General features: G+C 40.0%; 4 protein-coding genes across 19 annotated transcripts in view; 2 read left to right on the plus strand and 2 right to left on the minus strand.

The window, feature by feature from the left end:
- The first annotated feature begins 12 nt into the window (after positions 1 to 12).
- On the plus strand, positions 13 to 4,658 carry LOC126872505 (hatching enzyme 1.2). The gene is made up of 5 exons (XM_050632560.1): positions 13 to 3,128; positions 3,404 to 3,583; positions 3,787 to 4,089; positions 4,182 to 4,315; positions 4,491 to 4,658. The coding sequence occupies exons 1-5, from the start codon at positions 2,963 to 2,965 to the stop codon at positions 4,656 to 4,658; spliced, it is 951 nt and encodes a 316-aa protein (XP_050488517.1). The 5' UTR covers positions 13 to 2,962.
- Positions 4,659 to 4,725: 67 nt separating this feature from the next.
- On the minus strand, positions 4,726 to 8,537 carry LOC126872489 (serine/threonine-protein kinase fused). Its single transcript, XM_050632518.1, has 10 exons — positions 8,354 to 8,537; positions 8,083 to 8,226; positions 7,870 to 7,983; positions 7,652 to 7,797; positions 7,414 to 7,593; positions 7,186 to 7,330; positions 6,917 to 7,113; positions 5,389 to 6,614; positions 5,000 to 5,184; positions 4,726 to 4,901 (listed from the first exon to the last, which is right to left on the minus strand). Exons 1-10 carry the CDS (start codon positions 8,441 to 8,443, stop codon positions 4,833 to 4,835), a joined length of 2,496 nt encoding a protein of 831 aa, XP_050488475.1. The 5' UTR covers positions 8,444 to 8,537; the 3' UTR covers positions 4,726 to 4,832.
- Positions 8,538 to 8,676: 139 nt separating this feature from the next.
- On the minus strand, positions 8,677 to 20,311 carry LOC126872498 (U11/U12 small nuclear ribonucleoprotein 48 kDa protein-like). 3 transcript variants are annotated; one of them, XM_050632537.1, is made up of 6 exons: positions 19,792 to 20,311; positions 10,188 to 10,450; positions 9,948 to 10,116; positions 9,808 to 9,870; positions 9,430 to 9,574; positions 8,677 to 9,351 (listed from the first exon to the last, which is right to left on the minus strand). In XM_050632537.1, exons 2-6 carry the CDS (start codon positions 10,317 to 10,319, stop codon positions 8,748 to 8,750), a joined length of 1,113 nt encoding a protein of 370 aa, XP_050488494.1. In that variant the 5' UTR covers positions 10,320 to 10,450; positions 19,792 to 20,311; the 3' UTR covers positions 8,677 to 8,747. The 3 variants fall into 3 exon arrangements, with proteins under 3 accessions (XP_050488494.1, XP_050488495.1, XP_050488493.1); XM_050632538.1 differs by lacking the exon at positions 19,792 to 20,311 and adding an exon at positions 13,672 to 13,813; XM_050632536.1 differs by lacking the exon at positions 19,792 to 20,311 and adding an exon at positions 10,956 to 11,161.
- Positions 11,260 to 27,984, plus strand: part of LOC126872499 (uncharacterized) — a 102,623-nt gene continuing 85,898 nt past the window's right edge. For all 14 annotated transcript variants that reach the window (XR_007691993.1, XM_050632547.1, XM_050632539.1 and 11 more), the window contains exons 1-2: positions 11,260 to 11,423; positions 11,622 to 11,731. The gene's annotated coding sequence lies outside the window, so the exon portion shown is untranslated. The remainder of the gene's footprint in view (positions 11,424 to 11,621; positions 11,732 to 27,984) is intronic.

Here is a 27,984-nt window from a genome sequence, read left to right on the forward strand (position 1 = left end):
TAGAAAGAAACTCACGAAGAAAGCGAAGACGTAGGAAAATCGACATTACCACGCCACTCAACTTTTTCTTCAACGATCGTTCGAATCAACGTGTTGCATACATTTGACAATATGTTTCATCGGTACGAAATTTTGAAGAACGAAAACGAATCGAAATGAATCCAGGCGACGATGAGTTAAACCCAGCAATAAAAATAAGTGAATGATGTCGAAGATGATAGTTTTCTCACGATAAAAATATTCTTTTGTTGAGAACGATGACGATAGCGGTAGCAATAGGCGATGACGACGATAATAGCGGTAGCGACGTCGTTTCTGCTGTCTCTTCTAGCGTCGGGGCTGGTTGTTCGTCAGCGTGGCTGTACGGTACACAGCTTCTTAGTGGGGATGGAGGACACTTTCACTCTCACAGGTGTATGACCGAGTCGAGAGCTCGGAAATACTTGTTACCTGAACGAGTATCGTTGGGGAAAGAGAAGGGGGATAGAATAAGGGGAATGGAAGGGATAGAGGGGCGACGAGAAAGAGATCGAGAGCGGGAAAGAAAGAGGGAGGAAAAAGAAGGGAGGGAGGGAGGGAGGGAGGGACACAAAGAAACGTGACAAACAAATAAGAGAAATGACAAAACTGTCTAATTTTTGCAGCTATCTAATAATAGAATGGTACGTATAAAATGTCGCCTTTTTTCAGAGAATCTTTTAGTCGCATCTTCGGTTATCGCAAAGACGTTATAGTCTGCGCAGTACTTAATTTCCAATTATCGTTAAACGTATCGATACCGTATGTAAATTAAAGTCATGGTGTGAAAAAAAGCAGGGTGAATAAAAAGGAAACGTATTAGAGATAGGAATGAATGGTTCGGAAAGCGGAGAATGTCGCGTGGTCCGCTGGATAACGACCCAGTGTCCACGTGCTCGTACGTATATTTTCAATTTTGTTCGAAATTTTACCAGTATGATCGTAAATTTAAAAAATTTAATAAAATTTCAAAATTCCTATAACACACGTGATATATTCGGAAATGGTTTCTAGAAGTGTCCAAATACTTTCGGCAGTCACTGTAGATGGGTAACGAGTAGCGAGGCAAAGACAAAAAGAAAAATAAGAAGATAGAGTGCGAAGAGGCTGGACGAGGTCAGTGAACCATGAAAGAGTATGGTTTTTTGGTCAGTGTACGCACTACCGAAATACGTTCCCGACGCGGCGAGACGTTCCCGCCGATATTTCTCCGTGGGTCCCCAGTCGGCCCCAGTGGGTCAGTGGTTCACGAAGAACCTCTCGAGGATACACGCGAGAAAGATACGATCCTTTTGCAACACGCTCGATGTTTGTTCGTATTTTTTTCAACATTACGTATTTAAACTAATTCTGTTCACGTTTTATCATAAACGTATTTATTATATTCACAACTAATATTTTATATGTGCGAGATATATTTTTATTGGACATATTTGTTTATACCGTTAGCAAATTGATTGTTTTTCAATACAGTGAAACGAATATTCTCTAGTTTTCAGAAGCATATGTAACTTTTTTAAAGATTTCATATCCCAAAATATGGAAAATTAACGTGAGTCATTATCGCTATAAATATGGATATGTTCCATAAACATATGATAATGTTTACAATAAATACATTGTAGTTTCTGTATACATTTTCAGATTCGTTTCAAGTTATAGCACGTTGCACAGAGAATCGCAAGATTATTTGCAATGCGTTTGACATGCAAACAAAAGTAATCACGATTTTAGGCGAGGACAGAAACGGGGAAATGGTTGGAAGTAAACGAAAGAGAAATAGAGAAAGAAACGAATGCGAATGTTCGAGCAACTCGATAGTTAGCCATCGTATCTACTTGAAAAAGGTGTACCGATCGTAACAGACGCGAAAGAACCATTCTGCTTGCTTGCGGTTCCAAGAAATCCGGTTAGAATTTAGGCTATGTGGAGCTCCTACTCGAATCTGGAACAGGCTGGTCATTGACCTTGCTTCGATCGCTCTTTGAAAAGATTTTCAAGCGTGATTACAAGTTTACCAGTGATTGTCTTCGACACGCGACACGAGACATTGTCGTTCTCTCCACGCACTTTCCGCTATTCGAACGCGATCGAGAACTCTTGCGAGGCAATTAAATATGAAAATAGTTTTTCAACTAGAAATCCGAATATCGTGCTCTCTGATGGCCGATGTCTTTGTTCGAAAGTCTTCCGTGGTTGATAGAACGTGCAGAGCAATATGAAATTCCTTTGATTTTTATCTTCGAATATAACGATGATTATAGTAGCTATGGCGATCGAGGCAGAGATCGAAAGCTGACAAGAATACATCAAGAGAGCACGAGAGCAGGGGAGAAAGGCCCGAAATGATTCCGAGATGACATGTCCATATACCGAATTACACGACTAACTACCGAATCATTTTGACCTACATATGTATATGATACCATGTTTTCCCGTATGCTCTTCAAATGGTTATAGAGATAATTTTTAATTGCATGTATAAGTAACGAGATAAGAAAACAAATTGGTATTCTCCTTGCGATCTCGATATCGTCTATCATGAATATGCATTGATATATTATTTTCGAAGAAAATGGCAAGCGCTATTTTGAATAGACCGCAAACATATTTCACTTTGACAAGAATTTTCATCGCTACCAGTAATATAAACTAGAAAAAAGAAAGTTGCGGATGAAGCGTTGGGTCAACGCAATGTTGGCCCTTAATGGGTTAATCAACGGAAATGACGGTGCATATCGGTTACGAGCAAGTTTTACCAAGTAACGTTTGATAATGGAAGACACGAAGGGTGGGCAGCATACGTGTCTATTTATTTAAGTACGTATGTCCCTGTTCGCGTATAAAAGTACGGTTGTACCGTACGATATGTATTCTAGTTGATATTTTGTTGGATCGCAGCGACGGAAAAATAACGATCGAGCATAGTACTTATCGCTTAAGGATGCTTCGGTTCAAAAATAGTGAAATAGCAATTATATTATTCCTCGTAACGGTGGCAATTGGTGTCGATTCAAAAGCTACTGATTACGGTTCAAAGCGAAAGATCGTTCCACCAACGCCGAAATTTGAAGGAACGTTCAACGAAAGGCACGAGCATCAAACCATCGGTATATGATCGTAATTGAGAAGCTTTTTGAAAAAAGGATCTATAAGGTCTGTGGTAAACACCATTGGTCGAAAGTAGCCGGCACTTTAAACGCCGTTGTAACTATAGATTCAAACGTAATGAAGATTTAAACGAAAAATTCGAGGCAATTTACTCAATGCGCTATTTTCTCTTATGAACCTTCTCTCAGAAAGCTGTCCAATTGATTGGCAGAAGTAGGAAAATTCATTCTAATTGAATCACGATTCGTTATTTGTTTCTACTCACTGCTGACAGCTGATCGCATAAAATCATGGACGAAAGAGGACAAACAGAACGTTTGGGAATTAAGCGGTTTGTACGAAGGAGATATAATGCTTAATTCGGAGGAAGATGGGGGGAAAAATGGTCTGGTGAATAACGCGTTTCGTTGGCCAGGCGGAATTGTACCTTATTACATAAAGGAAGAGGATTTCGGTAAATCATTTTATTAAGGGAGTATGCTACCTTGAAATTTAAAGAAAATTAGAAGCCTTTGAGATTTGAAGTCAAATTTTAAGAAAATTAGAAGAGAAGATTCGATTCTTTAAATTGTCAAGACGTTGTACCCCGTTAAGTAGATAATATCGATAACAAAGCTGAGATAAATGATGCCATCGCATTTACGTGTACTTTTATAGATGAAGAAGATATCGAGGTAATCGAAGGTGCTATAGAGGAATACCATAAGAACACCTGCATACGTTTTCGTCCTTATAAAAAGGCAGATACCGACTATATCACTATAAAGGGCAAAATGTCGGGATGTTGGTCCTTGGTTGGCAGGCACGATCGCGGACAAGTAGTGAATTTGCAGAATCCGGGATGCGTGCAGCATGGTGTGGTCGTGCACGAGTTGATGCACGCATTAGGCTTTTACCATCAACAGAGTGCCGCGGATCGTGACGAGTGGGTGACGATAAATTGGGAAAATATAAAACCAGGTAACGCGTCGATTACTTCGATGATTGGCGGATCGAATCGAAATTCACGTTTGGACAAACAAAATTTATTCGCGTTATTACGATTTATACAGGCAAGGAGCATAATTTTAATAAATACGACAATGGCACTGTCACAGATTATGGGATTGGTTACGATTATACGAGTGTAATGCATTATAGTTCTCACGCGTTTTCAAGAAATGGTGAACCGACCATTACACCGAAAGTAAGTAATCGGCGCAATTTCGCGAATTGAAAAGTTTGCAGCAATACGGAGATATAGGTTCCATATTCATAACTGCAAAAGATTATTATTATTATTACGTTGCCCCGAGAGTTGATAGCGAAATTTAGGAAAAATTTGAAATTCTTTCTTTTTGCTCAACGTTTGTATTCCGCAGAAGGAAGAAACAGAACTTGGTCAACGAAAAGGACTCAGCGGAAAGGATACACTGAAGTTACTAGAAATGTACAAAGAGGAATGTAACAAACGACAAATGAATGAAACCACGGATAGCGATGATTTATCGGATGATATATCTATCGAGTGGCTACTCACTAGATCGTAATATCAAAGTTAATAAATTGCTACAGTAGCATTTAGTTTGACGCTGTGTTGAATAATAAAATGAATAATAACGTTGGAATCGTGTTTAATTTGATAGAAAAAGATAATATGCAAATTTGTTGCTGTCAAGTACAAAAAAAAAATAAATGTTAAAATATTCAAAGAAGGAAATGCATCAAGTAACAGGATTTTGTTGATTGTAGTACATCAATTCCTTTAATTCCTTGATTGCGTCTTCGGCGGCCTGAAAGTATATTTCGTATGTACTCTCGAGCCTATATTTTAGACGACGACGACCCGAGTTCTTATTTGTTTCATTTGAATTGTAATTTTATTACTTACAAGCCTCACACACTGATCGTTGTCAAGGATTAAACTTTCTACTAGATTCTTCAAAGACTTACACCAGATTTGTTGCAAAGCTCTACAAGAAAATCTGGCTAAGAGTCTAATCAGCTGACATGTTCTCATTCGGAGTATCGTTTGTCGATGCGTGAGCAGTTTACCGAGCTGCTCTATGGAATTTCCTTTTTAACGAAAAAAATATTTCGTTGATATTATGACGAAACGACAATCGACTTACAAACGATAAAAGAGAAATGGCGAAAAAATAAAAAACGATATAAAAGAAATAAAAAAAAAGTGAAATAATTAAAAGGGGAGGAAAACTAAATCAAAGTCTTCCGCCGATTAAAGATAAAAACATGAGAATTTCGAGTCGACAAACTTACCCGATAAATGCGAATGCAATACAACTTTTTCCACAAGATGAGCATTTTCTGGTTGAGAACGTAATATGTTGCTTAAAATCGCAACGAGGTCTACGACCACGCGTGCTTTTCTTTTTTCCAAACTCAACAATTGTTGTAACAACGTTACTCCGTTTACGATGTAAACGGCGTCGCAGAATTGAGTGAGAAATTGTTGTCGATTGTAAACTAATCTGCAAAGTACAAGCATCATGTATTCTAGAGTTTGTAACTCGTCCGCGGATAGCGTAGATGCTGATCTGGTGTTTGCATTTGTCGGTTCAGACTTTTTGTCCACTTCGAACTCGGAACGTTCGGACATTAAAAGTTTCAGAGAGTAAACGAGATTCGGCACGACTCTAACATCCAAGTATACTTGCGTGATCTTCTCGAGAGAATCTTTCGTTACCGATACGACGAATGGTAAAGACAAAAGACAAGCAACGTATTCGACAACGCGACAACTGGCTGCTGGATTCCTTAATGGCGATACAAATACCGACACGCAGTTTTGTTGAAGCAACGATCCTACTTCGCCCTCCATAATTTCCTCCATGGATCGTTGTAAAAACGCTATCCATTCTTCGTTTTCGATCGGCCTATCGACAGCCTTCGGATTCCAGTCAGGTATTCTGTTGTTACATGATAGTCCAGCATTAACTGAATCGTATCTTCGGCAACGTAGCTGTTGATCACATGCGTATTCGTCGTTTTCATGGTCTCTTTCTGATTGAATCGTTTCCACTTCTCGAGGAGCGATCTGCTGCTGATTCAATTTATTACCACCGGTATTTTTTAGTTCAATGTTCTTTTCCGATTTTTCTTCTTCCGAATGTTGTTTCGAGTTTCGTTCACTTAAACGAACCGGTAATTTAACGTTTGACATCTGATCAAACGTTAAAACAGTTTGTTTATTCGTTGAATTCGTAGTATTTGGACAATCACTTCGACACAATGCATGATCCGCTGAGAGTAAGTCGCTTTTCAACGATGCCCTTAAACTAAGATTTCCTAATAATACATCGACACTAGTGCTAGAATCCGTTCCGCTTGGTTCGCTATGTCGTAAAGTATAACATTGGTTCATTTCATGTTGACAATATCCGTGTGGTATCGGATAACGCGGATTTGATGTAAATGTTTTCTGGCGACGTTCTTCGATTGTTCTTTCATGCTCTTGTAACTTTTTAATAGCTTTCTCCAAAAATCTGCATTATATTCATATAAAATTCTTATTTACTTAAAGATCTGTCTCTGCTCGATTTCATCAATCAAAACTAAATTTTATCAAAGATTTCTTGTCTCAATGACAGTATTAACTAGCTAATTCTAGAAATTACAACTAGTTCTAATTAACGGAATACAATTAATTCTCGAATTAACTAATTAAAACCAGTATTTACAAAGATCTGTTATTAGTCCAATATTCACTGAGCAGACTCAGTTTTGATGAAAGTTAGATTTAAGTAAATTTAGATTTAGACTGTAACGTATATGTATACATATATACTTTGATTGATGATTGGTAGGTTGTACTGCCAAGTTCTGTAGTTGCATCTGTTTCTCTCTAGCCTGACTTGCGGATAAAGGTGTAGTGAATGGTGTAGGCCCAATTTCACCTACTATTACTATTCTATTTTTGACAAAAGGATGATCTAAAAGAGCTGGCCAAGTTAACCTTTGCGAAGGATCCTTTTGTAGCAAACCCTACTAATAAAATTATCATTGATGGACAAGGAAAAAGTAAAAACCTTCTAAAGCTTATCAATATGCTACAACCTGTAAAAATTGTTTGCAATTTTGAGAAATATAATCAGGCCACTTTATCGCTTCAAATCTTATCAATCTGACTAAATGTAGAATAGAAGTTGTTTGAAAAGGTGGAGACCCTACAACTAGTTCATACACAATACAACCCAAGGACCTGGAAACAAAGTGCTATGCGTATTATATATAGTGTGCTTTGCTAAACATTCTCACATCTAGTTGTCTATAAAATTAACACACCACAAGTCTGCATTATGGTCATAAGGGCGTTCTTCTATAAGTTCTGGAGCCATATACAGTGGCGTTCCCTTTATAGAAGTTAATACATGCGTCCCTGTACTCATACTGCGAGCAAATCCAAAATCACATAACTTTGCAACTCCATTGCTTTCAAGAAGTACATTTTGTGGTTTAAGATCCCTAGAGCAGAAACAACTTATTATTATCAGAAAACATTTTAACAGGTAAAATATCGAACCTGTGTAATACTCTGTTGGAATGCAAGTAGTAGAGTGCAGACACAAGATCACAAGCTATTACTTGTGCCCTTTGTTCCGACAAACGACCTGCTTTACCTAATATTTCATACAATTCCTTGTCTGCATACTCAGTCACAACTACTATCTAAAGAAAAGATTAGCTGTATTCTACAGGAAATGCATAATTGCACATTCTTCTCAAAAATTATATCAATACCTCATTTTCTGTTTCAAATGAATCAAGCATTTGTATTATATTTGGATGATGAAGATGACGTTGAATTTCACATTCTTGACGCAAACTCTTTAGTTCTTTGAATGATCTACCACGCTATATAATTTTATTTGTACGAAACAGAAATATATATAAAATTATGAATCCAAGCAGGTAACCATCACCATAAACTTGGTCGAATATTTATCGCTTTACCTTCCGGATTACTTTGAAAGCTACGATTTCACCGTCAGATCGTTTCTTTGCTTTGTATACTTGTCCAAAAGATCCCTCGCCCACTTGTTTTAAAACTTCATATTTTTCCATAATCTTATTGGATACACGTGCGAGCGTGCGCGTCTATATGTATATACATATAATTATATGTATGTATATGCGAAACATGAATAATATAAATACGAAAAGACAGATTAATAGTTTTATAAATAAGAAGTATAGAACATAATATGATACCTATTATACGTACTTGGATATAACAAGGCACTCGTTTGGCAACGTGTAATGAACTATATCTATACCTACAGTCAAGTGTAACACATAATATATTACACGTCATATACTATGGAACAAAATACACCATGGATGAACATAACCAACGTTTGAAAATTCAAACATTTTCTAAGCATAAATAAAGCAATTTATTAGTGTAAAAAAACATTCTGTCACTAAATAATAACTGGTTAGGTTAACAGATTAATAATCTTTTGTTAATGAAGTAATAATTAAAACGATAGGTTTTATTATATATATATTTTTTCTAATTTCATGGAAAAGGAATAGATACAACCCTTAGAGTTAGAGTTTGTGTTATTATTTATACAGAAAATTCTTTAATATCAATAACAATACAAATTTAACAGTTATAATATTAATTTTTCCCGGCGATCGTTACTTCGTTTAGAGCTGTCGCTATCAAGTGACCTGTCACTCTTATGAGATTTCTTATGATGTGTTCGTGTAGAACCACGTTTGCTTTTTCTATCATGATCACGTTCCCTCGAACGAGATCTCTTACGTTTATGAAGCTTTTGCACGTTCCTTGATTCAGTTGTAATTCGTGAACTTTCTCTTTGTTTTGAATCTTTTGCACTAGTAGTATATGGTTTCTCAAAGTACTCATATTTCTTATTATATTGAGAACTGGAATGTCCGCGATGATTCTGCGTATTTTCTATAAAGACATCGTTGCATTTCAATGGAAATTCATTAATCGTATCGCTAAGACTATTACTGGAACTTTGAATTTCAGTAGTAGTATTCGTATCGTGATTAGTTGCACGTGCTTCTGTTATATAATCTATATATAACTCCATTTGCTGTTGTATAACTTCCCTGAGAACTTCTATGTGAGACTTCTTATTTGTATGCACACCTCTGTGCTTAGCCCGTCGTCTTTTTAAATTACGTTCTTGTATAAGCAACTCCAAAAAGGATAATTTCTTATCTTCTTTATCTTGGCTTTTCCTGAAACAATGTTAAAGGATATTACAAAATATTGCATATGTAAGGCCTAAAAAGTAAACTTTGTTTGTATAAACTTACAATTTCTGAATATCTGTAATATCATGTCCAATGTCAGGCTTCACTGTATTTGATATAACATAATCATACAAAATTTTTCTTTCATCACAAGTAAAATCTGTGAAGATTCTATTGGACGTTCTTGGAATTAATCGCTCACCCAAACCTATTATCAGTGTTAAGAATTCATGTTTTGAAAAAAGCTACATACTTAAAAAATAAATTAGATAAGGAAATATGAGGTAGATATTTAATATTATTTAAATATATGGCAAAGAACATGAAAAAGGATATATAGAGCTTGTGCCAAGTAGAACATTCATAACTTGCTGCAAAAAATGGACTGATTTAAAACTTGTAGAAATTTCAACATTGAAATTTTATGTGCATTATACTAACCAATTTTCAAAGTTGAATCTTCCTCCTTTGCTTTTTGTAAAATGCTGTTTTGCATTTGTGAATCTACAATTAAATCAAGGTTTACAATAAATCCCATTATCAAAATTGAAATTGAATTTTTAATGAAGCTTAATACATACCTAATTTTATCGAGGAATATGAGTTTAATGGTAAACATGATTCAGGCAGTAGAATATCAAATTCATTGTAACCTTCGTGTTTTAACTGACAGCATTCCAGGTGTTGATATAACATCTTTTTACTAACTTGATGAGATGAATCGTACGGACAAACCAGCATATTATCATTCTAAAAGAATACATAAGAAAGTAGTTTTGTTCGTTTAGTTGTTGATGAGATATTATCTCTAATATACTTACGTCGGTTCCTATACTTTCTATGGTCCAATTCAAAGTAGAGATAGTTTCAACAATTTCTTGGTGTATTTTCTTAGTGAAGTCGTCCAAACTTTGGCATTGACTTTCACGGTCATTCATAGAAGAATTTAGCATTTTTATTTATTGTTAGAAATAGCCTTGTACAACGGAAACAATATTTAATGGTTTTCCAATGTTTTATTCAAACGTGAGGTTATATTTTAGTTTGGGAAAACTTGTCCTTGCGAATACAATTATAGAGACACCTGTAAGAATCATAAAATTAGATGACGAACAATATATAAGATAAGTATGGAATAGATATGGCATCTTATAGGATTTTGTATCACGAGATTATGCTATCTACGATTTAGAGCGGTGAGTGTAGGAATTATCTGAAATATCGATTTTCAAAAAATTAAAGTGTTTCTTATTGTAATTTGCTGCGAGCAACATAAGAAATATGTTCAATTCAATCGTCGAAAGTTGTAAAACCAGTAACTATGAAAAAATCATTTATTAAACACTTCTTATTTACACATAACTCTTACTACTCGTATGCCATCTTTGCAATCAACCAATAATGTGCAAAAACGAAAATTGAAAGTAATAAAAAATGTATAAAATAAAATTAAATATATTAAAATGAAACAATAATCAAGCTTAAATTCTATTACGGAAACTACAACACAAGCTACCGGTAATGTTAACACTGAAATGGACGATTGAAGAAATATTAACAAAAAATATTTCAGAGAACTACATACGTACTTAATTTCGTTATTTTAATGTTTATGAATTGTTAAATAAATACGTATATTAAATACGTAAATAAATACGTATGTATCAACTATATAATGTTAATAATACAATATAAACGGTAGTAAGATTAATGCAAAGGCAATGTCATTGAAAAAACGTCACTGATAGGTTACAATACATCACTTTCACAATGTATTACACGCTACCGCCATGAAATTCGACAACTCAATGATTCCAATTCTCTGCATTTAGTGACCTCTATAGTACGTACACGCACGGTACGACACGCTCTCCCCACCATTTGAAATTCGCTGCGCAAGTTACGGCGCAAGTGTCAGTTTATTGTCGAAAATCAGAATGATTAAATGTGTATCTGTGTTATTCCGCGACAGGTATCAATTTCTCCGCTGCGTAGTGTTTTCATAATCATTCATTTACTGCTTGAAACCGCGCTACTGGTAACTTCGTTTAATTAATGTACGTTTCTATTCAATATTACGTTATAATCTATTATTTGATTATTTTCTTTTTTTTTATTGTCTTTTTGGTTACTCTATTTACCAGTAAATCGTGTAATGATTTTTCGAGACGCAATTTAATCGATAATTGTTTCATTATCAAATAATCTATTCTTTGTATACATTTATTTTAATGCTTTGATCTTTTTTTGCGCAGATCATTGCTTCATTGCGAGGGAAACTTTGAAGCATTAGAGGGATATCACGAAATACAAAAGAACACTGCGATGTTCGACGATGAATCCGAAAACTTTTCATGCAGATTTGGTAAGTTTGATTTTCTTTAATTTTTGAGTAGTTTTAGTAGTTTTTGTTATATTCGAGAAGGATAGCTATCATAGACAGGTTTGAACACGTTCTGCGCATCGCGTTTTTGTCGTACTGCGCAGTTATGTTTAACGGACAAGAAAAACGCGCCATGTTTTATTAGCACAAAATAAATGGCGTATATTCAGTTAGGCAGACAATATTTACGAATCATTCATATGTCCGCGTTGTACGCGGATAGAACGAACCAATTTTTATTCCGGCCGAAGAAAAAAAAAATCGTACATGATTATTGCATACTACACCCCTACACCGAGTTAGAATTTACTTTTACCTTTACTTTTATGTTTTATACTTTGTATATTTATGCTTTATTTTCTATGTAGTTATTTATCTATATATTTCTACGTTTATTATTTTTTTTTTACCCAGGAAATTCTGACTCTACTAGCAATAATAACTTTATGAAGCCATTAAACATTTCTTTTAGAAATGTTGAGATTTGTTTACAATAGTCAATGGCTTAGGATTTCCCTTTTTGCCTTTTATTATCAGTATGCATTGTTCGCCTTATCGTGTATCGTGTATGTCACTACATATAAACTACATATTCTATTTATATTATACGACATGACATTTTATCTCTGTGGTAAATGAATAATAATTAGTTTGTAATCTTGAAAAAGCAATATTTTCATAAATAAGCACTTGATAGTAAAGAGAAGAAAAATATGAAAAAGGATATGTTTCCTCTTTTTTTTACTTCGTTACTTTTCGTTATCTTCTAACAAAGTCTTCTCTTCAATGCGTTATTTAATTTTTCTGATTGCGCGCAATACTATCGGTAAGGTCAGTATTTGATGTGTTCACCTGTGTTATTGTCATTTTATGTTGGTAACATAGGAAATAACAGTAAGTTTTTGTCTATGATAATATTTGTTGCCAATAATAGATAAAATTTCAAATGGTCGCGTTGGGTAAACTAATTCATCGGTGATTTTAAAACGAAGTCGATATACTAAGAGTCGGTAACAACGAGAGCCGTAGAGCACATTATCGACTATGGAATTGTCCCTTATTGACATTAGATATTTTATAATTTTGTTCTACCTGATCAGCATCTGGTTCAATAATTGAAATCACATACACTATAATTATCCATGTCGTAACACAATTTCCATTTGTTATATAGAAATAGTTATACCTATATTTCGATAGATTTTTAAATATAACTTTAATGAGTCACTTGTCTGTTACTTCAAGTTAGACTCATAGAAAAGGAATTGTACGGATATATTTAAAAAATACGGTCGGAAATGAGTAAGAAAGAAGGAAGATGGAATCATTTCTGAGCTACTACAATCCGTCGAATATATTACGCGCGATAAATGTCTACGTTAATAGTTAATGGTACAGTTTAATGGCGTACGCAGGTGCGGAGACGTCTTGTTGTTTACCTTCGAACTTGTACATGCTCCCTAGTGGTTTGTTAACGACATCGTTTTAAAACGTAATTCTAAAGATTTATTTTTTCGACTAAATTTATACATCCACGAATTTTCGATAAATATGAGAACTACATCATTCGACGCGTTCATATCATACGCGAGCACAATTTACCCGAAGATTTTTTAAACGTAGATTGTCCCGAAAGTTGTCGATACGATTGGTTCTCGACTCGTTTTCGTGTTGAAAAAGTACGAGTCACGCATCGACGCGTGATGTGTGTGAATCTTTTCGGAGATCCGAATGCATCGAATTCGTAACGTATAGACCGGGCGAAAATTGTATCCGTTTGATGGTTTAAGCATGAGCGATGCATGCAACGGCGAAAGCTACGAGAACGTGACAGTTAATCGTAGGAAAATTCAAATACGTAATGATCCTTTCCCGGTCCTAAGGAGTAGACGTAATGTGCGTATATTTACTTTAGTACCCACCTGTTGCCGTAACCCAGTTTCTTACATATACCAAGCGGGAAGTTTTTCAACTTTCCAAGGATTCCTGAAATTCTCCACCTTTACGCGATGTTTGCGAAGGGACAATCGAATTGGAAGGCATTTACGATGCACGCTGATATCTCTGGAGCAAAGTAGTGAATATTAATCGGATCTGTAATGTGAGCTATCGCGATATGAAACTCTAGCTTCTATTCTTCGCTATCGTCACTTTTAGACGACTTCTTTTTATGAAATTTTCACGTACAGAAAATGTATTTGTGCCTCGATTACTAAGAAGTTTGGTTCGTTGTAATATACATGAGATGCACATTTGGCTGTATGAGATTCGCAAAGGAAGTATAGCGGCAGTTGTTTCGGACGATATTCGTATTTTATACGGACGAAGCGTTTCGTTAGGCAGAAATTTTTGAAAGAAATTCTGATCGCGGGTAAACACGGGCGAACTGTATGATTTACGGATCGAAATAAAAAGTTTATCGGTTCTTTATCGGTAATTCGGTGTTTTAAAATGGATCGATCGATCGATCGTTGGATCGGTACTTAAAGAAAATGGAAATTTGTAAATAATTAGATAGGAATAAACAAGAAGATCGGATTTAAGATGATACGTGTTTTAGAAAATACGTACTACCGTTACTTATTTACGTATCGTACTAATAAGGAAATCGGTGAAAAGGTAATGACGAAAGATGATATATCATAACAAGCTTATTAGATAGCTGTATAAATAAATAGTTTAACAAATAAATAAATGGGTGCGCAAACAGACGAATGAATAGATGAAAAGATGGATGAATAGATGGATAGGTAGATAGTGGGTAAAAGAGGAAGAAAGAGGGGCATGGCGCGACGCGTCATTGCACGTGCACGTGCATTGATACCGATATTTATGCCCGCCAGTTAATCATGTCAAAGTCGTTTGATTTGTCGTTGGCTTTTATGGAGGGGAATTAAAACGTTCATTTCGCCGCAGACACTCGGCAACAGTGTGCTCGTCCTGCTAGCGTTGCTGGTGGTACTGGTGCCGGTGTTGCTGCTGTTGCCGCGATTGCTCTATGAATTATTTTCTGGACAACCCTTGCCCGATGTAACAAAAGGGGAGGGAGAGCTTTTTGGAAAATTACAGTATCTCGTTTACGTCGAAAATTCGTATCTGTGACGTGTCTGTCGTGTTTCACATGGATCGGTATAACACGCGACTCGATAAACCATAAACGAACGAAAAGTATGTGCGGTGCGAAATGAAATTCGAAGCATTCGGCGAACTAAAATTAGAGGAATCGCGTAGTATCCCGTGAATTTTCGTAATTTTCGTAGGAATCGTAGCTTCGTCAATTGTAACGCTCGACACGCCGGTTATTAAGTTCCGTCGTGATTTAGACCGATCGAAGGTAATCGGATCGGTCAGAGACGAGCGTCTATCGTGGAACGTTAGGCGAGGAGGGGGAAAATTCTGAGGACGTGTGGACAAAGTTAGTAGGTGGATGGGTGAGAAGGATAGCGGTGGTCCCTTGCGTATCGACAGCCGTCCGTCAAGGTGGTCGGTGACACGCGAAACCGAACGAACTAGAGAAAAAGTCGGAAGAACCGACATTCTCAGTCTCTTTCTCAGTCACCCTGAGGATTGGTCTACCGAGAATACCGAGGCAAAGAGGAGAAAGAAGATGGCGAGAGCGAGAGAGACAGAGATGGTAAAAGGGGTGGCGAGGAAGGAAAGAAGTACAGAGAAGGGGGTGGTAGAAAGATGGAAGGTGGAAAAGAGGAGGCAGTAGCAGTCGGCATCAGCTAGGTCCGCGCACTTCTATCACGTTGGGCGAACGGGCGGACAGCTCCGAGGCGATTTGTCTTTCATTTCGGGCTAATTTATTGCGCCCAAGCAGTTCCCCCTTTCTCTTTCTCTTTCTCCTTCTCTTTCTCTTTCTCTTTCCTCCTCGCACACACTTACTCGCGGCGTTTCTTACTTGCCTGCGTTCCCACCACCCCTCTTCGTCTCTGTTTCTTTCTCTCCTATTCTTTCTCCTCGTGTCTCCTCTCGTCTTTCCAGCGCTATTCTCGACTCCGCACCATTCAACCACGCCCCACCCAACTAATGTCCCACATAAAACTTGGTATCAGCGATCCTCAAACGGGGATTTACAATCCCTTCAAGCGCCGCTGTCACGATAAATCCTCCAGGGCGACGTCGATATATCTCGCGCGCGAATACTTCTGTCCCTAATGGATACCCCTCGGTACATACAATGCACGTCGAAGCTGAAACCAGTCTGGATCTTTCCTACGTCCGTTCTAGTCGATTCGTCCTGACTCTTTTTCTTTTAGTCGTTGCATGTTTCGCGTAGTGTAACGACAGTGTGTTACCTTAGTTTTTTCACCAACTCGCCCATCTTTTTATCCTTCCACCTTTCTCCACGTTTCCTTTTCCAGCCGAAGCGAAATGCCCCGGCAAGAAGATAAGAAACTATGAAAAAGACGTGCGTGAAAACGCATTATCCGGGTAATAACGCCATCCTATTAGGGTATAGTCGTCGACGACAGTTAATAAGAGTAAAAGCGCGCGTTCGCGCAATTAAGAGTAGTAATAAGCGCCTTAAGGCCAATAAGATGTTTCCTAATGGAACTAGCTAACAGCTTCCAGCCAATTATCTAGGCGCGCATTAAAACGAACGTAGAGGTTCGCCGATACGGCGGTATGCCCCGATACTTGCATCGAATATATATCCTAACGTATACTCGGCCAATTGTATCCAATTTCGATCGTAGATATCTTTGTTGCTCCTGTCTTTCTTCCTCGTCTTGTTGTTTCTCTTTCGACCTTAAGGTGGACAACCGGCTACCTGGTTACCCACTTTCTATATTTCTTCTAACGATATATCCAACGTATATCTTATTTCCATATTCTTACATCGAGGTATATCCACGATTTTCCAGTAACGAAGCTTTCAACTTGTGTCTACGTTTTACGGACAGCTGACAAATTTTGCTTATCCGCGTGAACCTTAATTTCCATCTGTTTCCGACTAATTCGCGAAAAATTGTTCAACGGCGAAGAGAAGAAATTCGCGTTGGCACGAGAGAATGTTTTCGTCGAGTGGCCGGCAGGGAGCGAAGGGAAAAGGCTAAAAGGTAAAAAGTTAACGAAGGAGACGCCGTAGAACGATCCGGGACCGTCCGAAACGATCCAGCACGATTCTCAAATGCCCGAGGTAGTCGGACGTGGCTCGAGGGTTGCTTTAGCATCGGCATAAAATGGAAAAGCAAGGAGCGCGAACAGAGACGGACGGTGAGACGCGTAGAAAATGGCAAGGAGGACGAGTTGACGAAGAAGAGACGGAGAAAACTCCCTGGCTTTTGGTCGCAGGCTTTCGGTATAAGTCCTTGTTATGATTCAACGCGGCTTAAGCCGGTTGTTCGCGGATCCTTTGCCTTTCTCCCTACGCCGCTAATTCTCCCAACAAGCTTCTCTCGTCTTTCTCGCGTCTATTTTCAAAGCGGAACACCGCCTCGGTGGTATACGCGTTGTTATCAAGAAGAAATCAAACTGTATCAATTACTTGGAACCACGCAGCGAAAGATAACGTCCGATGGTTTTCTAAATAATTTCTCCAGGCATTTACAGTCAGCGAAGCCACGTCGAGTCGCGTGAATATCGAACAATGATCGGGAAATATACGAAAACGTGCAAAAGTCTTGCTTGAAGCGTTAGATCGTATATTCGGTGCAACGAAATTAATTTCCCTTTTTATTTATATTTATCGAACTTAGTCTATCGATACGACGAAATGAACCACCAAATGGAAGCGGAAGTTTTACGTATTAGCTGCGGAGATAAGCATGATCCACGATTTTATCCTGCTAAATACGGTTTTGCACAGGTTTCCCTTACGTTCTACGTTCTGACCGCGATCGTTCCCCGAAGCTCCGTTCGCAGAGAGTGTAGCGCTTTGCGAAGATCGAACAGCGCGTCGCATCGTGTCGCATCGCGTCGAGTCGAATGGAAGCTGCAAACTTTTCGATCGATTTCGATGGATTACGGTATACCGGGTGTATTCCTGCAATGCGACCACGTTAATTGCAACGATTATTAACTTGCTCGTAATTGCACCTGATCGTGAACGCGATGTAACACATGAGATAGAATATGCGTGGCGTAGGGAAATGGGAAACGAGGTGGTTACTGGTACAGCACGCGTGAAATTTCGCAATTATAACTCGAAGGTAAAGGGCGGAAACGCGTTGCTGCGACAGAGACAGGAGAAGGGAGGGTTGGTGAACGCGTTGTGCCAATCGAAACGGTCGATCTTTACGATTTCCATTCCATTCTAATTCCGCTGCTTTACACCTTTTCGTCGTACACCAGATTTCAAGAATTCTTCGGATTTTTCCACGTTGCGTTTAGTCACGTATTATATCTCCACTCTTAAGAGTATCACCCCTTTAGTTTCGTAATTGAGCCACCAGTTCATGCTATGCCGCGATACATTTTCGTGACTCGGAAGATGTAACGATGCTTTTACGATACCGAACGCAGCACGCCGCTCTACTACGAAAAATAACTACGAACCGACGTGCATCGCTATGGTTCTCGTACAGCGAGACCTTCACACGCGAAAAGTATTTGCACGGCCCATTTTATTTACCGGTAGCATTTACATACCAATTAACCAGGTGCAAGCGTATTAAATTTCAAATTGCTCGCTATCGCTTTTGTATTCGCGATACTTTTTTGCAACTGCCGCCACCGCCAGTCTTCTACCGTGAAATACTAATCCAAGTAAGATTTGCTCGACTTTTCCAAGAAATATAACGACCGTCGGTGTAGTGCTCGTAATATAATATCGACAAGCTGGCAATTTATTTCCTCTCGTTCGTTCAAGATTCACGCAAGATCTACTAAACTAAAAAGGATTACGTTTGAACTAACTTCTGCACACGGGCATCAGAGCAAAGGAGTATCCGTTGTATGTGCAGTGAAACCAATCGTGGTTACAATCACGATCGCATTCGTAGTTGCAGTTGCAGTGGTTGTACGAGGCGAAACTGGACAGTGCGGGGGACAAGAGAGAGGCGGAGGTAGATGAGGAGGGATGTTGGCAAACGTAGAGAGAAAGAGACCAAGTGATGGCGAGAGAGAGAATGGTGGACGGGGAAGGGACGAGGAAAATGGGGGGGGTTAGCGTTGTTTTACCGTAAGGGGTTAATTGCATTGCCAATAACAGATAATGCAACAATCAATGATTTAAGGGAGGTGGGGTTGCGAATGGGGAAGGGCGGAGGGATCGGGGGCACGGAAAGGGGAACAGGGATGGAGATCGGGACGTGGTCGAGAATGGGAATGAGGTTGGGAATCTGGGAACAGGTAGAGGTCGGAGCGTGGAAGAGCGCGCATAGAAGAGAGATAACGAGGAGAGCGCGCGTGGTTTGTGCGTGCGTGCGTGCGTGCGTACGGTTAAGCAAGAGAGGGTGGATGGACTGATTGGCGCGAGGAGGGACAAAGTGCAAAGTACTTTGGAAGGAAAGGGAGATGAGAGGCGTTTCGCGACTCGTGCGTACGTACTAGTTCGTAGCAGCAACGAGCCAGAGAATGGAAGGTCGCGTGCGCGTTTCCCCTTTCCCCGGTGCCCTAGGCGATCGGTTAGGATACGTCCAGTTACAGTATGGCCTATATATGCGGCGATCGTACTTGTAGCGTTTCGCCCGAAACAAAAGCGACGAGTACGATTGCTTACTTACTTGCTTACTCGAGGCAGACGTTGTACGAGCACCGCGTAATACGGACTATAGATTTTTGAAAAGACAGGATGAAAATGTATATATACTTAGAAAGATACGGTTCGACTTGGATCAGCCCCGGTAGTTTGTTATTCTAGCAATGGTCGCAGAACGGTTCTCATCGAGAAACTTTTCGCAAGGTTTTGCCCCGCGAGCCAAGGGGGAAAGAGTAATGTCTGTCAGGAAATTAATATAGGCAAGATTTGTTGTTATTGCGGGACACGCACAGACGCGGCAATGGAGAGGGACGCAGAGCAACGGAGAAGAGATTGGCGCAGAATGGTGGCGCGCGAAGGCTTTCTCAGGGTAGAGAGCAAACCCATTACTTACTATAACTGCCGTCGGCGGGGTAGGAGGCTGACCGAGGTAGGAGTTGCTGTCAGGCATCCATCATCGCGACTAATGGCTCCACTCTCCTGCCAATAACATCCGGGTGTGCACCACCGGCCGGAAACCTCTACGGTTTAGTCGCTTTGCTCGATCTTACGTTCAACTGCTCTTCAACCATGCGAACCTCGTTCGTGAACGAATTCCGAATTTTCCTCGATTCCTAAGAAAACTTCTATTACCGTTTACTAAACGTCTATCCCTCGTTTCCCTCGACTAGGATATTCTCGGTCGAGGATTTCAGTCAAAGGATCGCGAAAACAGTTGGATCGTTGTATCGTTCGAAACGTCGAATTATCGTTTCTTCGGTGCGCGCTATAGTTGGTCGACGATAAATTCCCGCGATTATTCTCGATCGTACGATACGACTAGACCAGAGAGACGTTTCGATTGCTAGTAAGCCGGGCCCGTGGCATGGGAGCTGGGTCGCTGCACGCTGTGTAACAGTAACGGTCAGATAGTTACTGCTGAGCGATTCGATAGGTGGATAATGACGAGTAATGACACACCGCGGTGGGAATCGAACCTCCACTCCCTCGCTTCGTTTGCCTTTGCTGTCGTTGCTCTTGATTTTGCGCCTGCTCTTGCTCTTGCTTTTGCTCGCTGCGTTCGATGCCGCGGCCCGTTTACGCTATTCGCGCCGTTCACGTTGTTTGCTTTCCTCTCGCACCCCTTTGTCGCTTTCTCTTTCGCCTTCCTTCGCTCCTCCGTGCATTCACGCACACACACTCTCGTTCTCTCTCTCTCTCTCTCTCTCTCTTCCGTTCTTCTCACCCCATTACTTTCCTCGTTCGACGCTGTTAACCCCTGTAGGGATGTCCTCTTCTCGCGATTCTCTATCGCGCATTGGCTTGCGAGTGTGGATAGTCGAGATTGCGTCATGCATATGCAGCTGCATTTGGCATCGGAGTATGCCAACCCAATCACCACCGTGAAACTTGATCGTCACCGATTATCCATCGCCGATCGACCTAATGAAACGCGAGTGTTTTTAACATTACCACCGGCGGCTCTCCTTTCGCTTCCAACTTGGCACCTTGCAAAGAAATCGCGTTTGTGCGCTTACGACTTGTAATGCAGTCAGACACGTGGAAATTTTCCACGCGGTCCTAATCCGACGACAAGGAACTGTCTGTGCAGTCTCCGCGTCACGCCAACAAATAGTAATCGTCGATATCCAGAATGCTGGATCGAAAAGCTAAGAAAATGAAGTGGATATTCAAGGACACGAGAATATTCGTCGCGTCCGGCTGAATCAGGCTTCCGAATAGCAAACTTGTTCAAGCCAAGAAGAGTTGGTCCGTTTATTTTATATACGCTGACTCGTTGCCTAGCCAGCAACTATCGTACCAACAGTTCCATACACGGTGGATAAGACCCACGTACGCGGTCTACGGTGAACATGCAGCTACCTACAATGTGTGTAGTTTTAACGACAGCGGGTGGTAGTCGTACATTCTGTTTGGAAGACGAACGAATCGACGAAGAAGGAGAAATTAAAAAGCTTGACCTTCGAATGGCGAATGTTGGATCAGTCGTTCACGTTTGGTCTCTTCGAGGAGAACAAAGAATGCTCTAGCGTCTCTAATTTTTCTTCTACTTCTATGGAAAGGGACCAACGACATCAAAATGTCTCTCCTTCGAAATCTTTCAATAGAATCAAGATGATGATAGCAGATACCTCATTCTGTATAAAACGCTCGTGACAGCAATGACCCGGCCCCCATTGAACGAGGGTCAAAAGTAACGTCGCGAGAGATTCGTGCAGATCTGCGTAGTTGGTGGATACGGAACGAGCTTCGAGAGCACGTCTTGGTTGTTTTCTTCTCTCCTTCCGTAGTCAGCAAATATAAAGCGACAAAGATCTGATCTTGTTTGCAGCTAGCGTCGAACCAGTAATTTAAAAGGTGGCAACGATACAGAACTATATAACGATAGCCGGTAAAATCGCGAATCTTTCTCGACGATGGCACTCAGGGACGCGGCCTGAAGATTCAGCAGTTGTTATCGCTTTCAGAATGGAAGAGTGCAATACCTGTTGCATACGTCAGGGATTCTTTTCGCGCGACGAACGATTCTTATGGAAAGCCAGAATCCTCCTTTAGTCGACTACTAGAAGACTAAACTAGAAGAAATCCGCATGAAACTGTGCAGCGATCTAACTACAGCGGCTCACGATAATATCCAAACACTTGTGGCAACTTTTTACGAATATACATGTTATATCCTTTGTATGCAGTATAATATACAGTGCAGCGTGTCAAAAGATATGTGCGATCCATTTCAATGAGAACAATGAGACATATGTTCGTATAAACATATGTTCTATCTGTAATTCGTCTACGAATCGACTTTGTGTTATCTAATTACGTTTACGGAAGATACTCAAAGCGATCGTCTTGCATTGGCAGGAATCTTGCATTGTAGACGTCTTGTCGTGGATTCGGTTACACTGTGCATGGTTTCTCGCGTTTCCGCCATTCACTGACAAGCTCCTTTCATCTTGAATCTTCGTATTTTAATACATTGCATTTATGAAATTGGTTGTGTCTCATAAACGAAAACGTAAACCATATGTTTATATGGACGTATTTATTGTCTACAGATTGCTTTTTTATTGTGGATGCCACATATTCCGCTACAGTCTGTATACTATAAACGTTAGTGGACAAAAGCTTAAGACGATGATAACTTTTCCATCCTATTACAAGGCATTAAATTTCAATTCATCCGGCAACACCGCTCGCAACGAAATCTTGTACCGTCCAGTGTTTGTGTACGTCAGCGAAAGCAATTTCCAAGTGTCGACTTTTACGACCGAGTATTGGCTTGTTACGAGACACGCGTCACTTGTCAGGTCAAAATCACGAAGGCGTCCCTGAACGCTTCTTACGCAAATGTTCGGATCATTCGTAGCGCGGATTGCATTTTAAATATCAGTAGTGTTTGCAAAATGTTTGCATTCCGGTAGCTATTAGTTCGGTAGTTCATAGCTGCCATGGTTGTTTACAAGCTGTCTCAGACCTTGCAACAATATTTACTACATTTCGGCAAATATCTTTTTCTTTTTGCGAAGTAACAGCAATTTTTCTATCTAAATTTAATACGTTTCGTTAAATAGTCTCATTATCGTTCAATCGATTCCACTGTTGTTTGAACGTTCGTCTTAAACCAACGTCCGCAGCATCGGATCGTTTCATAGCTATCCTCTCAAGAATAATGGTCGATATTTTAAAAGTCTCGTGGACGCTCGTAGATAGAGCGCGAGTGTACATGTAATTATGAGGAGAATTTCGAACTGTTGGTTATTTAGTATCAAAGTCGTAAGTTTGGTATCTAAGGTAGTCGTGTTAAACGTTTGTCCGCTGCCGTATATAACACGAGACATATTGATATTTCATTAACGCTGTAACGAGACTGTCGTGATTATCTATCAGGATTATATTGGCGCGTTTGTCGATCGAAGAAATTTGACGATCGAAGCGAAGAAGGACCGGGTCCAGGACACAGGGAATCGAATAGCAGAAAATTCGGTCGCGGTGGTTGGTAAGGTGGACCAAGAGCACCGGTGGTGGGCGCCATCGAAGCACCGGTTATCTCGGCAATTAATATGATTGAGGAGACATCTCTCACGTCTCCGTAATATCCAGCAATGGCCCAAGTTCTGATTGCTTTCCCCGTTCCACCCACGCTTCGCTTCGCTATCTCGAATACCATAACCCTAGCGCGCTTCCTCGCCCCTCCCACCATGTTCCGAGTTAACGAAACTGAGTTACGATACCCGACGCGCGAACTGCGCGTTTCCGTTGCTTTTTAACCCACTTTTCCACGGTTCTACGTAAACTCGTGATCCGGCTAACAAACCGTAGAATGTGTGCCGCGCCAGATTTCTGTAGCAACATCGAGTTATACGCGTATCGTTCACATTTTTCTTCGATTTCTTAAGCCGCGCTCGGATTGATCAAGTTTGCTGGAATCAAGCGCGACTTGGATGCAAGTAGCTTGAAACTGCTTTAACGGCTTGAATCCGTTAGTTCTTTTTTCTGTTCGTAACGGGCGTTTGGGAGAAGCTTGTGAACTATCGTTGCAGGCCGATCTGACGTTAAACGGAATTTGCATAATGCCCGTGGTTCGCTATTTTTCGCGTTGTATCGTGTAAAGAGAAGGAAAGCGGAAGAGGGAGGGGGAGAACGAACGGCGCCAGGGTAAGGCGTATGGAAGCAACGGAATGTTACAGCAACGTGGAAACGAGAAGGATCGCAAGCATCGTACTCAAAGCGGTACGTGACAAACCTCCACCGGTTCTTATCTGTCCGTGCCCGTGGTATAGCGAATCCTACGAGGTTCCTGTGATAATCGGAATGTTCCACGCCCGGCGAATCTCTCGCTTCTTTTTTTCTCTCTTACCTTGCTCTTATTCCCTTATTCTTTCTCATTTCTTCTTCTTCGTTCTTCCTTTCGTCTTGTCCCTGTAGGCGTAACGGGGGGTAGTAACAGCAAGAACCATTACGACCTTATACCTTCTGTTAACAATCCTTCGCCTTCTTATATATCTGAGAGTCGATGCCCGACAAGGCAATCGCTATTTAAATCTCCGCTGGCTGTTTCCTTCCGTTTCGTTTGTTCGTCCCGTCTTGCTATAATTCTATATCCATTCGTCTAAATTCTTTTGGCTTTCTGTCGTCGTGCAGACGCTATAGCTGCCTTCTTTCGCTGATTAATCTTAACGAAAAAGAAAGAAAACGCGTCAAAGACGCGACGATCCTTTGTGCAGTTCTATCGAACGAACCGAAGAAGAGCGTTAGATTTCTACTCTTTTCTTCCGTACCTCGAATTGCAGATTTTGCCGCGGGTATGCAACGTAGAAGAAACGGAGGTAAAAGATATATACACGTCCGTTGTACGTTAAGAAGCTTTCTTTCGCCCGACAATATCCGATTGTATTTCTTTTTCTCTTTATTTTTCGCTTTCTCTTGTACACGGCTTTTTCTCCGTTTATCGTGTCTCGCTCTTTCTCATCTGCCGTTTCCTTCGTTCACGGGGAAAATATACTTTGTCTAAATTAGAGCGCGAGGGGAAAAGTAAAACAGTGAAAGATTGACAAACGAAAATGGTTGTGAACGAGTCGCGTGCAACGATAGCGAAGTTTGCTAGTCGGGTGTATAAAACGATAAATAGTCGTGTCACGTGCGCGATAAAGAAAAAGAGAGACAGCTAGCAACTTTGTATTGGCGAGAAAACGAGGAAACGAGAGAATGAGAGAACGAGAGAATGAAACACATGTCCGTGTCACCGTCGCCTCTCTTGCCTGAATCCTGGAATTTATGCTGGACAGTGAATCATGTCAAAATTTGATTTGTCGATAGCTTTTATAGCGGCAAGTTATTGCGCACGGGTTAGGTACAAATTCGGCATAGTATACGTCGACGGTGTTTAAAACGTTTCAACTTTGTCGGTTTTGTTATGCTTCAAAAATGTAGCAATGCACGGTAATATATATATATATACACATACATACATATATATAATACTTTTACGCGCACGTAAGACCGTTTAGATTCTTGTAACCATTTTTCACAAATCTCAGTACGTAATACAAAATGTATTCGTCGATATAAATTCAACGATTCTCATACCTCATACTTTTCGAATCTTGCTTCACATCGGCCAATTTTTCTCCCATCGCGTTCTCAAAATACTAATTGCTGCAATGAGATCGTTTGCTTTACCCAACGTTTTTTTTTATCGTCGTTCGTATTGCTCGCCATTTGTCTCGATCAAGCAGTTAGCTGTTGCGACCTCTTTGAAAGCTTGGACAAGTGTGTACCTAAAATATGTCGCAAAAAGTAAACGATGACGACGAGTATACTCGTCGAACGCGGAGTATGTGTGACTGTTAATAATATAGAATTAAGTCGTAACTAAATGATCGTTTTACTCTTTTTTTTTTTTTATTTTATTACTGACAAGGCTCGTCATAACGCGATATATCGCTGTTTCTTCGTGACGAGTATGCTGGTCAAAGACAGCTAACCGGTTGAGATCGTAACAGCTTCGAATCTCTCTTAAACGTATTTTATCGAACTAGAAGGAATTAGAAATCACAGGTAAATCGACTTGAGCAGGCGCGTAATTTTTTATTATATACGCGTAAAAGCGAATGTTTGTCGAGAAAGTACGGACGAATTTTCAAAACGTTACCACGACTGCAGTCAGGCGGTACCGACGGGAGATACGCATATATCAAGCGGGCACAACGAATATATCATTCATAATTTGTTCGGAACGGTTGATTTGTAGCCCGCGACGTGTGGCGTCGAGCTGTCCCCCTATACACGTGCAATCCACCCCCTCCCCACCCCTTATCTCTATTTATCCGACTATCCGTCTATCTTTATCTTATTCACACGCGTACACATATATTTTCTCTTTACCGCTCTATATTCTCTTTCTCTCGTATACCTTGAATTCTCCTCGTTTTGCACTTTCTCTGTCTCTAACGGTTGCGCTGTTACCCAACTTCCTCCCTCCCAACCTTTTGATATATCCACATCGAGTCACGTCACACGGCCTTCTATCCCCTGTGAGTGTAGATTGAAATTAATACCCAATAATGCTTGTAAATCATTAGGGAAATGCACGAGCCATGTTAAAATCGCGCTTCCATCTACCGGTGATAGTGGTTGTTCTATGTTTGTGACAGCATTGCTCTCGTTGATTGAGAAAGGGACGAAGGAGAGGAGAGAGCGGGAACGAGGAAGAGAGAGAGAGAGAGAGAGAGAGAACGCGAGTGCGTACGTTTCTTGATTTTTTTTCATATCGTTGGCGTCGTATTTACGCGCTCAACACCTAAAAACCTACCTGAAATAAATTTGTTTCCATGAGATTTTAACTCCACGATTGCAGAAATTTCTGCTCGAAAGACGACCCAGTTAAAATGCTGTATCTGGCATCTGTTTCTTTTTTCATTTTCCGAGAGATGTTAAAAAATTTGAAGTCGCTCGTATCTTTTACCTTCGAAATAAAGATGTATTATACAGTCTGTTACGTTAATAGCGACTGGATATTTTAAACCGGATGAAGAAAAAAGGCAAAGACAGCAAAGAAAGTAACAAAATATAGTCCTCTGCGACGCTTTAAAGCGATACCTTAATCGTCGTTGTATATTAAATATAACTTCCTAACCATCGTAACTTCGCGTTTCTTTCGTCAACGATACTACGAACAAATTTTTTTATTCGAAAGAATGACGTTTCTCTCTACGTCCGGTTCTATCGGAGTTCCACTCTCCCTGGGATTGCTATAAAAAAAAAAAAAAAGAAAAAAAAAGAAGAAAGATAGAGGAGAATAAAGGGATTTCACGGAAACAGTTTGTTTCCTATCACTGTTGAAAATCACTGTTCACACCGATCGACGTGTTTTCGAACGAAACATCAGCACCACGTTCGAAAACGATCTCAACGACGATGTTTTCTTGCGGATTCGAATGCAAAGACTAAAAGTTCGACGAGGAGTCGCGCGTAGGTGCAACAGGTGGCCCATAAAGTGTGGACGTCCGTTTATCAAGAACGAACGAGTGCATTCACATTGACTGATGGATGTTCAGGTTCATTGTAACGGTGTGACACAAGATTCGGACGTATCGACCTTAAATACGAATCGTTTGAATTTCTATCGCGGACAAATTGTTTCCGCGTAGTAGATTCGTTTGCGATAAGACTGGCAAGCAAACTTTAACGCGTTTTCAATTTCTCTTTTCCGAAAAGAATCGATCACACGGGAATCGTTTGTTTGATCGATTCGCTGTGTAGCGATTGTTTCGTCACGCGTTATATATAAAAAAGAAAGCATCGATAACGATTAAAAAAAATACTCGAATATGCACCAGAACGAGTTATAATGTAACGAACAGAGAATACGTATGCATAGTGACTCGTGCAAAGCATTTGAACACACGCAGAATATATCGTAAATTACAAGAAAAGAACATGACGAGTAATCTTTCGATTTATCGCGTTATCAATCGGTTCCGTGGTATAGCATCGAAACAGTCATTTTTAATTGGCTGTAGGATAAAATAAAACTAGTGGAAAAATTTACCGCGCGACTCGAAAGGATCAAAAGGCGGAAGACTCA

The sequence above is a fragment of the Bombus huntii genome, chromosome 13, assembly GCF_024542735.1.
Source record: "Bombus huntii isolate Logan2020A chromosome 13, iyBomHunt1.1, whole genome shotgun sequence".
NCBI classification, from domain to species: Eukaryota; Metazoa; Arthropoda; class Insecta; order Hymenoptera; family Apidae; genus Bombus; species Bombus huntii.